At 37.3% G+C, this 12,023-nt stretch overlaps 1 protein-coding gene across 1 annotated transcript in view; it reads left to right on the top strand.

Annotated features, from left to right (window-relative positions):
• Nucleotides 1-432: 432 nt before the first annotated feature.
• LOC126365894 (U1 small nuclear ribonucleoprotein 70 kDa) overlaps nt 433-12,023 on the top strand; it is a 68,328-nt gene continuing 56,737 nt past the window's right edge. The window contains exons 1-3 of the mRNA XM_050008613.1: nt 433-740; nt 834-951; nt 10,123-10,187. Of these exons, the coding sequence (XP_049864570.1) occupies nt 597-740; nt 834-951; nt 10,123-10,187 (327 nt within the window). The 5' untranslated portion in view covers nt 433-596. The remainder of the gene's footprint in view (nt 741-833; nt 952-10,122; nt 10,188-12,023) is intronic.

The following is a 12,023-nucleotide window of genomic DNA, read 5'->3' as shown; positions in this document are numbered from 1 at the left end:
AATTTTACACTGACAAACATTTTCCCTAGAGGCCGCGGTCCTCGAGTAACTCGAGAAAAACCTTAAAAAGTTACATTTACACCCACACCAACCCCAACGCTCACACCGCACCGGTCAGGATTTTTAGTATGTCGTTCAGATCATACCCTCCTGGCACTGTACAAGCATTTGCAACTACCCTATTTTTTCTCCCTAATCCACCTGTTTTGGTCTTCGTTGATTGGGCTACTAGGTGAGAGGTACGTCCACTTGGCAACGGATATTAATGACTATTAATAACAAAAATGCTGAAATCTGTTTGAAAAGTATCGCTTATTACGCTGAAAAGAGTAAATGGCATAGAAATGGGATCAAGTAAGTAAATTTAAAGAAATGGTTTATATCTGTGGAAGTTATCTTTGCAATGATCGATTTCGGCGTCCTTCAGAGATCACTTAAGTGTTGGTATTCATGGATAGACGGCCATTTTCATGTTGGTGGTAGTTCAGAAGTGGTGTTTGCGAATGTGATGTTAATTTGACAATTCTACTTCGGTCGGTGAAAAACCCGTGTCCATATTAATTTGTGGTATCGTTGAGTTAGTCACATACACAGCAATGACGCAGTATTTGCCACCAAATTTGTTAGCACTCTTTGCTCCTCGTGATCCCGTCCCATATTTACCACCCGTTGATAAATTGCCACATGAGAAGAAAAACAGGGGATACATTGGTGTTGGAAATTTTTTGCAGTTTTTTGAGGTAAGGTAGTTACGCGTGCATGTATGTAGACAGTCCTGCTAGCACTTCGGTGTGGTGTCTCTCATATTTGGTGTTTTGAAAAAATTTCCGCAGGATCCCAAAGACACCCCACCCCCTACGAGAGTGGAAACTAGAGAAGAGCGTTTGGAACGCCGGAGAAGAGAACGTGCTGAGCAAGTTGCCTACAAATTAGAGCAAGAGATTGCTGTTTGTAAGTGAATATTTAAATTTCTAAATTTTATTGTGGAATTTAGGAGAGAGTATACTAAGTTTTTGTGTAAACGCAGCCAGTAACAGATTTCTTTATTTACTTCATTCGCATGTTTTCCATAGGCCTACCCCCTGGTTTTGATTAGGTTATTCATTCCATAGCCCCACAAACGAGGGGATCCTCCTGGGAGTGGAACATGTCAGATAAACACATTCCAAAAACTGTAATTATTAAAACTTGTTTCATTAATTTTAATGATCCTCAGTCAATAAACAGTAAAATTATGTGCATGAATTAAAATTAAACTTCCACTATTTACAGAATTGAGGCTTAGATGTTTTGCTTACATCCATAATTCACACAGTAGGTAGTTAGTTACTTGGCTGTTACAGCAAAGTATTGTCAAATTAAAGTATAATTTTCATTAAAATGGTCTACTGCACTTGTTGAGAAATTCATGGATGGAATAAGAGTTGGCCACCGAAAATTCTTTTTAGTTATGTGTAAATTGTGCCTTGTCTGAAACTAAACTCTTATTGGTTACTGGTAAGTTATTGTAAATGTGTTGCTGAATACTGGACTCCTTTTTGGGCAAGAGTATGGCATTTTAAGTCTATATATATTGTTCTTATTCCTAACATTGATACTGTGCGCTTTAGTTAGTTGGAAAAAGGTGTATTATTTACAACAATCTTAATTGAGCAATAAATACTGAGAAGCTGTAGTTAGTATTACCAATTCTTTGAATTGGTTTCGACATGGTGATCTTGGATTTACACTATTAATTACTTATTGTATGCTTCTGTACTTAAAATTGTTTCTCGAGTTACACCAGAATATACCATCTGACATACTGGAGTGGAAATAAGCAAAATATTTCCAGTTTTTTTTTTTTTTTTTTTTTTTTTTTTTTTTTTTTTTTTATGTCTGACATCATTTTCATTGCAAAAACAGGCTTTTTTAGGCACTTCAGAATCCCGTTAGTATGTCACTCCCAACTAAATTTATTATCAAGTTGTAATCCCAAGAAGTTTACACTCTTAACTTCTCCCATTTCCATGTCCTCATACACACACTAGAAGGAAATCTTTTCTGAACTTCATACAGTGCATCTTTTCAAAGTTTGACAGTGAATTGGCTATGAACCACTTGATAGCTGCCCTTTCTAAATGTTTGATTTACTGTTTATTGCAGTGTTTGTATCATCTGCAAATAAGACAAACTTGGGATCTGGTAATGTAACAGATGACAGGTCATTAATTTACAGAAGAAAAACTAGTGGGTCTAGTATAGAACCTTGGGAACACCACATGTAATTTCTTCCCAGTCAGATGTTGTCTGATTGCCTACTGCTGAAGTGATATGTAATGACACCCTTTGTTTTCTATTAGTAAGATACGACTGAAATCACTTTGCAGCACTACCAGTGATGTCGTGATATTTTAATTTGCTTAAAATAATGCTGTGATTGTCAAAAGCCTTTGATAGGTCACAGAATATGCCAGTTGCATCTAATTCGTTGTCTAATGAATGAAGGACTTTTTCACTGTTAGTGTCAATAGCCTTCTCAATATCAGAACCCTTAAGAAACCAAAACTGTGACTTCGACAGTATGTTATTTTCACTAAGGTGCTTAAGTAGACTTTAGAACGTAACCTTTTCAAAGATTTTTGAAAATGCTGGCAAAAGCGAGATTGGTTGGTAATAAGTCGGCATTTGTTTGTCCTCCTCTCTTGTGGAGAGGTATAACTTCAGGATATTTAAACCAGTCTGGGAATGTTCCTGTGACAAGTGATTTATTACACAAATAACTTAAGATATGACCTAACATGAACACTCTTAACTTTGTTCATATGTTATCATAACCACCAGGAATGCTTTGATTTCAAGGACTCTATGCTGGGTTCTATTTCTTTGGGTGAAGTGTCAATTCCATTTTACTGAGATTGCTTGTGTGCACTAGTCTGAACCTGACAACCCCATGCTATCAGTAACAGAGACAAAGTACTTGTTTAAATGGTTTGCAACACATGTTTGTTACCAGGGTTTCATTTATTTTTGGAGCTATTTGTTCCTCCTCATTTCTGATCCTACCTGTCTGACTTAACTATATCCCATATTGTTTTTATTTTATTGCTGGATGTATTTATCTTCTCATAATGCAGGTGCTTGGATTTCTGGATAATTTTCAATATTTTGCAGTAACTTTTGGAATGACCTATAATGTTAGTATCAAAGGTGTTCCTACATAAGATTGTTTCCTTTTTGTCTCACATGATATCTTTATCCCTTGGGTGTTTCATGGCTTCTTGTTAGACTTCTGCTTAATTTGCTTTACCGTCAGGGGAAAACAATTTTAAAATAAGGTGTTAACTTTATCAATGAATGTAAACATCTATCCAATTACTTTCTGTGAGCAATCTCCTAAATTTCTCAATTTTTGACTGTTTTGTTGGCCTTCTGTACTCAGTTCTGATAGATGTTTTACCCTGACAATTTTCAAATTTAATGTTAGGCCGCTATTGTGCCTTTTTAAATTTTCAAATGTTAAAATCGTTGTCTTGGTCTTAAAATTCTGATGAGTTTTCCAATAGACCAGCTGCATTGTGCTGAAGTGAATCTTTTCATGAGTAGAAGTGTGCAGTTCTTCTTTCAGTTTGATGACAATATTACCAGAGCAGTAAATACTGTCTTTACCTAAACCAGTTCACTGTTGTAGCTTGTAAGGTTCAACGCCACTAGCAGACACCACTTGACTATTCATTAAGCTTCAGGTGTTTGACTTGCTGTTTAACATAAATGGTGAGCTGATCCTCAGAATTTTAAGAGGGCCAGCTTCAAGAGAGCTGTTAGTGTTATGACTTGCTCACATCGTCCAGTCCAATGTTTCTGTAACAATTAACACAGCTTTTGTCCAATTGAATCATGCTTGTTGAGCTTTTTCAGCTTATTTGCCAATTTTCTCCAGAGAAAGTCAGACATTTTGCAACCAGTTGCTGAAGTTACACCTCTGCAAATGACAACTTCAAGCATATGTTACCAAAAGTGCAAACAGGCATTTGCTCTCACTGTAACCTGTGTTCTCATGTTGTCTGCATAAATTATCATCCACAATTTGCTTTCATACATGGCTACATTTTAGGTAAGTACTTATAGAAGAGACTTCATTACACATTTATATTCCATTGTTGCAAATTTCTCTTCCAGGCAAGCTTTTCTTGCTGCTGCTAGTCTTCTGTTTCCATTCTTTTTTATTCTTACCATCATTTGTTTTGCTGGTCCATTAGCTAACTTCTTATTTCATTTCCCATTCTGATTGCCGCAGAATCACCCGACTGAAGTAAAATACACTGTTACCTTTATTTTACTTTTATGTTAACCAAAAACATCTTTGTAGGACATTTCAATTTGACACAATTGACCCCCAGGTTCTTTGGCATCTGACAGGTTACATCATTGACAAACTGCAAAGTTGTTTCTTCTCCCTGAACTTTAATTTCCTTTCAACATTTCTCGTCAGTAAGGAAGATGAGAACAATCGGACCATTTTAGATCCTAAATGAACTGCAGGAAAAGTTGTCACCCTTGTGGCTACTCAACTAAAATAGACCCTCAGTCCAGTTGTTAAAATTGAATTGTGAAGGCATGTCTTACACCAAAGGGTGAGTGCATTGCATAAATTGCTGAGGAGTGCACTGACATTGTCTACCTTCAGGAGCTTCATATAAAAAATGCCAAAGAGCTGAATAACAGGGCAAGAATTGCAGTTTGCAAGGTAGCAAACTATGCCTTGTTAGTGCACATGGTTTGGCAAGCTACATAAGATTATCTAACTGAATGTCGTGCAGAGCCTGTGGTTTCCACTGGAGATGTCCTGGAAATCTTAACTCTCAACTCCAAAATATAAACATTGTTTAGTTACACAAGATGGCCTGATAACATCACCACCTCTGAGCCTCACTCTGCTGTATACATAGATGACTTCAACAGCCACCATACTGCCTGGGGATGTGCATTGAACAGTGATGGTGAGACAGTGGTGGAATGGGTGAAAGCTAACAACCTGTACCTACTATATGATGCCAAAGGCAGCAAAACTTTCTACTTGGACCTCTTGTTTCATCATTAGAGACCAGTTTGACAGCACAATACCCATCTGCCATAAAATGTTAGTTTCGCTAAGTCAGAAGAAGCATGTCTGCCTCACAACAGGCCTTAAAGTGCCAGTCATTAAAAATGACCAAACTAAAATGATGGAATTTTAGAAAAATAGATTTGGACATCTTCTGTGAAGAGGTCAAATTGCACATTCAAAATGTTCCTTGTACTGTAGGAAACACATTTGTAGCCATCCGGAAGGAAGCAGCCAAGAAGAATATAGCTCGGAGTTTTCATAAGGATTATGTGCAGAGTTGGTTGAGGTATACAGTAGTATTGCTAGAGAGAGATGAAGAAACTGGAGATCCATGGACCGGAAACCATATAATAGAATTGTTAAATTTTTAATTTTAACCAACATGCTCAGTTGCAATGTTTACCTAGGTTTCAGTCGGGATAACCAAACCACCTTCAGAATAAAAGTAAGTACCATTTTTCCATACTGGACATCGTCAAGCTAGAACCATAAATTATCGTCTGGCTATAAAAGCTTATCAGAAACTGCCTCAGCCCCACTTCGCGACCGTGATGTGGCAGCCCTGAGTGCTGTACTGAGTTTTTTCTTAGTGCATGTGTTCGGACTAAGTCTATTTCATACCCAGATATGTGCAGTTTGTCTTGAGTGCATTCTATATAACTGTTTACTTTAATTATGATGTCTTCTGTAATATCTATGTACTTAATATGCCTCTGCTTGGTGCTACTCGTTATGTAATGTTTTGTGTATTGTAATTTTTTTCCTCATGTGAAATACATGTTTAGAATGGCAAACTGACTTCTGTTCTGTTAGTAGATAATCACTTGCCACCTGTACTTCGTGATTTCAACACTGATTATTTCAGAAAGTGTATGTGTCTGTATTTAGAAAAGTATTTTTTCTAAATCTGCAAGTGCTTATAAGGACTCAGTACTACCTTGCATGTTCCTATACTTCTGCAGAACCCTAGCTCACCTTCTTAGAGGTCTGCTTCTGCAGTATGTCATTTCTTCTATTGACTTCAGTGTTGCCCCAAGTTCTGGAAATCAGGGAAATCTGAAAAAATCTTGTCTCGGTAGAGGAAATGATTTGTTTACTGAGATTTCACACATTGTTGCTGGCTGGGTGCAGCTGAGTATGTACACTGCTTCCCTATGCCCTCATTATTACTGCTTCTCCCCTTCCTACCATTCCCCTCAGCTTACAGTCAGTGTTGCCACCACTTGTCACTAGCCAAGCAGCTGCCAACGAGAGGCAGAAAGGTGAGGAGTGGTCTGAATCTGATTCTTAGACTATTCACACAACAGCCAGAGACAGCAGTCATGTGAGCTCGAGTTGTCTAAGTGATTGTGTGAAAGTGTGTGTGCACTCTGGTTTTCTGACGAATGCTATTGCTGAAAATTTGTGTGTGTGTGTGATTATTTTCTATGTGCCTGTCTGCAACTAGGTGATCATCTTCATGGTGAGTTGCTGCCTATTCTCATTAGTATTGATTCTTAGAATATTGCGCAAAGTATCTGTTGTTAGGATTGATCAGTGGTTTCTTTTAACCATTGTGGTGTCTAACATGAATGGCTGGCCACTCAAGTGGACATCCATGATGGAACAAAACTGCAGGCCATTTCTGTGGATATCTTTAACGGATTGGGCCTGCCGATCTGAAGCCCATCATTTCCCACAAATGTGCAAGCCCTAACTGTCTGATATAGTCTCACTGATCTGCCCGTAGGCTGAGCCTGTGTGTGGCATTATGTGGCAGATTTTCGTCAAGGACCCAGCACTGCAGTGCCCCTAAGTAGGCCAGAGGCCACAGGCAGGGGATTTCAGGAATTAACTCTCATCCCAAGTATGTTGTAGAGTGCAGCATTTTATAGACATTTTCTTTATTCTAGTAAATTTTGGCACTTCGAAAGTAGTCCATACATTAGAAAGTAGGGCGATCAGAAGGAAATTCTGGCATTCACTGGTGGTTTGTATGGTATGTACACACTTTTCTTGCAAGGAAAATTGCAGTACCTGTAAAATAAATGACGATTTGACACTGATGGCCAGGAGGCCCCATCCAGGGAATTTTGGCCACTGGGTTGCAAGTCTTAGTTATGTGATGCCACATGGGCGACTTGTGTGTCAGTGATCATGAAATAACACAACACCCAGTCCACAAGTGGAGAAAATCTCCATCTCAGCCAGGAATGAAACTTGGGCCTCCTGCATCGTAGGCAAATATGACACTCCGCTGCAGTGTCAAAATCTCATTCTGGAAGGCAAATATGTTACCACGCAGCTAAGCAGGCGGACACCAATACCTCTAAAAATAAGACTTTACACTGTGGATAACTGACAATATCGAACGTAGTAGTACCAATATTTTATTTTTGGTTGCCTATAGTGCTGGTTTACGCAACTTTTCCCTGCCTTATACTCTTCAAGAGGCCTACTTTCGGCTGAGATTATTTTTGAAGTCGGTGAAAGTATTTAAATCTGTCTCGCGACTCCAAGAAAGTGTGTATTTGTCAGCAAATGTATTTTGTTCTATTGAAATAAAATTGCATCAATGGTCTTAATGATACGCACATACCATTTGGCTTGCTTTCTTCTTCTAAATACAATTCTTTACAAAAGATTTTGATGTTAGTGCTTAAGCTTTTTGTTCACTCATTTTGAAATACAAAAGTCATTACTTTTTGTCAACTAACGTCTTTACACACTGTCGATATCTCTGAATTCTACCGGGGAAAATGTTAACACTTGTCTGGAAATCAGGGAAATATAAGTGATTTCACTTGGGGGAACTTGGAGCAACACTGAATGAATTTTAGTACTGCACAATCAATAATTAAACTTCTGGTTTAGTGGTATTTACAAGTGCCAACACATTCCTTATTTGGAATTGGGTTTATATATCTCTTGAACCCAAATTCTTTCCTGTGGCTGGCGTAGTTATTCTACTCTGTGGTAATTCCTGATGTTATAAGAACACAAAAATTACAAAACTTGCAGGCTTTATAAACAAGCTGTTGGGTTAAAATTTCACAATTAGATCTTCCCAAGCCAAGTACATGCAGAGATCAAGCTGCTTAAAATTTCAGAAAAAAATGCCAGAATTTATTAGACGTGTATTGCCACTTAGAATAAAAAGTGACCCAAATGAAGTAAAACATACAGAATGTTCACATGGTAAGCTGTTAATAAAGCCTGACATTATCAGGAATGTAGAAAGTGTTCTTTAATAACTAAAAAAAATACCAGAATCTTTTAATGGATATGTCCCATTCATGTAAGGCAACTGAAATACTACCAGTAGGTAGATTTGCTTGTAAGTAACAGCCATCTTCAGATTGTCCACAATAATTAAAAGGCAGTTTGAACATAAATTGAATGTACCAGTGATTATGCAATGACATGCCTTTCTTTTAATTCATGTTTTCTACACAAATGTGTCACTATATGACTACCATTACTCTTACATCTTGTTTGTTTTCCAACTACCTTTAATATGTACATGGTCTGAAGATGGTTGTTACGTACAATCAGATCTAGCCAGTCACAATATTTTAATTGTCTTAGGTAAATACCATCTAGGCATTAAGATTTATAAAAAAATAATTTTCATGGAGTGAACTAAGATTTTCACTTTTACTGCAATAATTATTCACTGATTCTCAGCCTTTCAAAGACAGCAAAGAAATTGTCACTGTGACATTTTGATACATCCTCTCGTAAAAGGCTCCCATAGGGTCCTTCAAAAAACATAATGGCTTTCATGTATTCCAAATTACAAACTTTGTTTTAAAAACACATTAAAAGAAATACCTAAACATATTCACCTCCATTCTCTTTTGAAACGTGGATAATGCCTGGCATTTGACCTCCTCTGCTGTGCTGGCAAGTAAGAACTCTGAAATTCACTATGGCTGCTTAAAAAGACTCATTAACTCTTGGCTGCTTTCTTATTTATTGATGCACACCAATGGTTTGAGGTAACCTTAAAGAAAAATCACAGGAGGTGGCCATCTTTTAGAAAAAGAGTGCCAGTGATGCTGTCCACACAACTGACACTTACTGTGGCTGAATTCATTTCCCTGTTTTGAACCACGCCAGGATTTTGGATCCCAGAACCAGTAGTTCTGATTATTCTCAATTCTTCCATGTTTGTTCTTAATTCTCCTAAATGGAAATGCACATTGTTACTAAAGGTGATAACGCTTCTCGTAGAACTCTTTATCAGGAACCTGTCAACACATTGTTGTCTTCTCATAATTAGCATCTTTCAGCTGCTGTGTTAACTTAATTCTGTGCGAATGGTAATGGAGATCATACTATGTGAGAATTTGCTGTATGAAGCATATTCTGTGCCCAGTTCTTGAGAACAGCAAAGATCAGACTTCACTGGATTGACAACCACACTGTCATAAATTGCTGCAGTGTTTCTCATAGATCTGTGAGAATGAGGGCACCCAGAACTCATTACATTTCACTGTCGGGCTCATAATATTGAATTTCACAATAAGTCTGTGGCCTGGTGATTCATTCGGTGCTTCATTGTGTTCTAGAATAACACACAAACTCTCAGTTATGCAATAACTTTCTTTGTTCTAATAGTGTTCTCGATATTAGTGCAGTAGTAAACTGATCCATAGCTAGACACTATGGAGAAAGTCACAAATTTGTGGAAATTGAAATTGATCACAACAGTGTGGCCAACTAATAAACAGAAATATAGTATACAGTTCAAAACTGATGCTAATTGCTTGGAACCTTTACTTCCAAAGTATTAAAATCCTTGGGCTAGAAATTTGTAAATCTACCTGCATTTGTGTAACACACATGTTCAGCCAGAAATGTCTACCAGATACCTTCGCTAAAACTACTCCACTTTGCAAATTGTATGTGTAGTCAACAAATTTTATTTGATGTGATTAAATTACTGGATTTTGTTATTTTTTAATGTTAGATGTGGTCAGTTACAAAAGACTGTGTGTGTGATGTAGTTAAGAAACAATTATTTTCATAACTCATTTGTGCAATTGTTTCAGGGGATCCTCACAGTATTGCTACTGCAACAGGTGATCCATTCAAGACACTATTTGTTGCAAGAATTGTAAGTACATTTCATCAGCGTTTTAATTCAGTTTGTGGAAATAATTGTATTTGTCACTGTTTCCCATCTCCTGATACTTGCCTCAGAAATGTCATACTGCTCAAATTGCATCAACGCGTTCTGGAAGAGTTTCACTATGCTTAGATTTTGTGTGTGGATGATTTTGAACAGTTCATAAGAATGCATTTTTTATGTTACCAAATTGTCAGCATGTGGGGAAACGTTTTGTGAACACATTACGTAATGAACAAAAAGAATTTTACATTTTTGTCTACTCAAGACCAGACCTCTGCCAGAGTTCAAAAAGAGATAGTTTTGGTTAAATATGACAAGCGGTTTCTTTACCAGAAATAGATCTCTAGGCTTGTAATAAACCACCTGTTAATTTTTCTTGTCTGCCTGCTTATTTCTAACATAGCAAAATAAGTGATTTATGCTGTGAGAAACCATCGACATCTGAAAATGTTTGTGGCAGAGTTCTCTGGTGTACACGCAAGTCTTCTCCTACACCAGTTTGAAAAACCTGGATCAGCTAAATAGCACAGAAATGTTTGTTTTCATTTCGTTTGAAATGTCACCCCTTTCTTCTTCACTAGGGGTGAGGAAGTAAGTTTGCCAGTCAAATAATGTTTTATTGCTCAGCCTGTAGATACGTCTTCAGTTTCTCTACTCTGTGTTTCTTTGGGGTTACATATCTCTTTTGCCTTCAAAGCAACATAAGTTTTTCAATTTTTTACCAAGAAAATTATAAAACATTGCCTCAAAATTTATTCAGCTCAAAGTAAGCTACAGAACTCATTTCAAAAACTGGAGAATGTTATCAACTCAAGATAAACATGTCTAGTTTTATTCATATGAAAACTGAGTATGTTTTTTGCATTGAGCAACATTCAGGTGAAGTGCAATCTCTGGCTTGTTTTCTTGGGAATGTCCTTGAAGATTCTGAGAATAAATTAGATTCTCTGTTTCATTCATACAAGCCAGTGGTTGCAGTTTATTAGTTTTGTGAACAGTCATCCCATGCATATGTGCTAGTTCATGTGCGTTGTCACCTTGCATACTTATCACAACTTATGCTTTTATGCTATACTTTTGACATCATTATGTATATTGTAGCTTCTTTTCCATTGTATTCATTAAACGATTGTTTTGACAGACAACAGCTTTGTGGTTTTATTTTTTATATTTTTGACAGTCACATTTGATAAGCAAGTTTCATGCGATGTCCTGACAACACTTGAACATTTGCTCATTACATGCCCCCCCCCCCATAGCATCTGAGGTGTGCAGTTCATGGTCTGATGGTTAGTGTTGCTGCCTCTGGATCACAGGGTCCCAGGTTTGATTCCTGGCCAGATTGGGAATTCTCTGCCTGGGGATTGGTGTTTGTGTTGTCCTTAACCAAATGTTGGTTTCAGAACTCTGCTTTTCTAAATATGGTCATATTGGAGGTCATTATACCTTTTGCATTCTGACATTATTTGCAGACAGTTATTAGGAAAAGGTGGCTTATGACCTACAGTTTGTGGACTTTGAATCATTGGGTAACTTCACATTTTTTCTACACAGATCATTCGCTGATGTTAAAATTGATTAGTTAAGGAAAAAGTCCTAAGACTAGCTGAGGATTAAGAGTGGGACGTATGGGAGTTTCTCTGTGCCACACACAATACTATAAAACGAATATAAGCATTGGAGGTGTTTGAAGCTTCCTGAACATTGGGACCTGTGTTTGCTGCCTTTAGGTTTAGTGAGAAAAGATGTGAGGAGTCATTAAAGGTAAATGTTTTTTTATCAACACATTACTCCAAAATAATTCATTGGGAAATAAGTTAC

This window comes from Schistocerca gregaria, chromosome 4 (genome assembly GCF_023897955.1).
Source record: "Schistocerca gregaria isolate iqSchGreg1 chromosome 4, iqSchGreg1.2, whole genome shotgun sequence".
NCBI lineage: Eukaryota > Metazoa > Arthropoda > Insecta > Orthoptera > Acrididae > Schistocerca > Schistocerca gregaria.
This window is presented reverse-complemented; position numbering and strand designations above follow the sequence as displayed.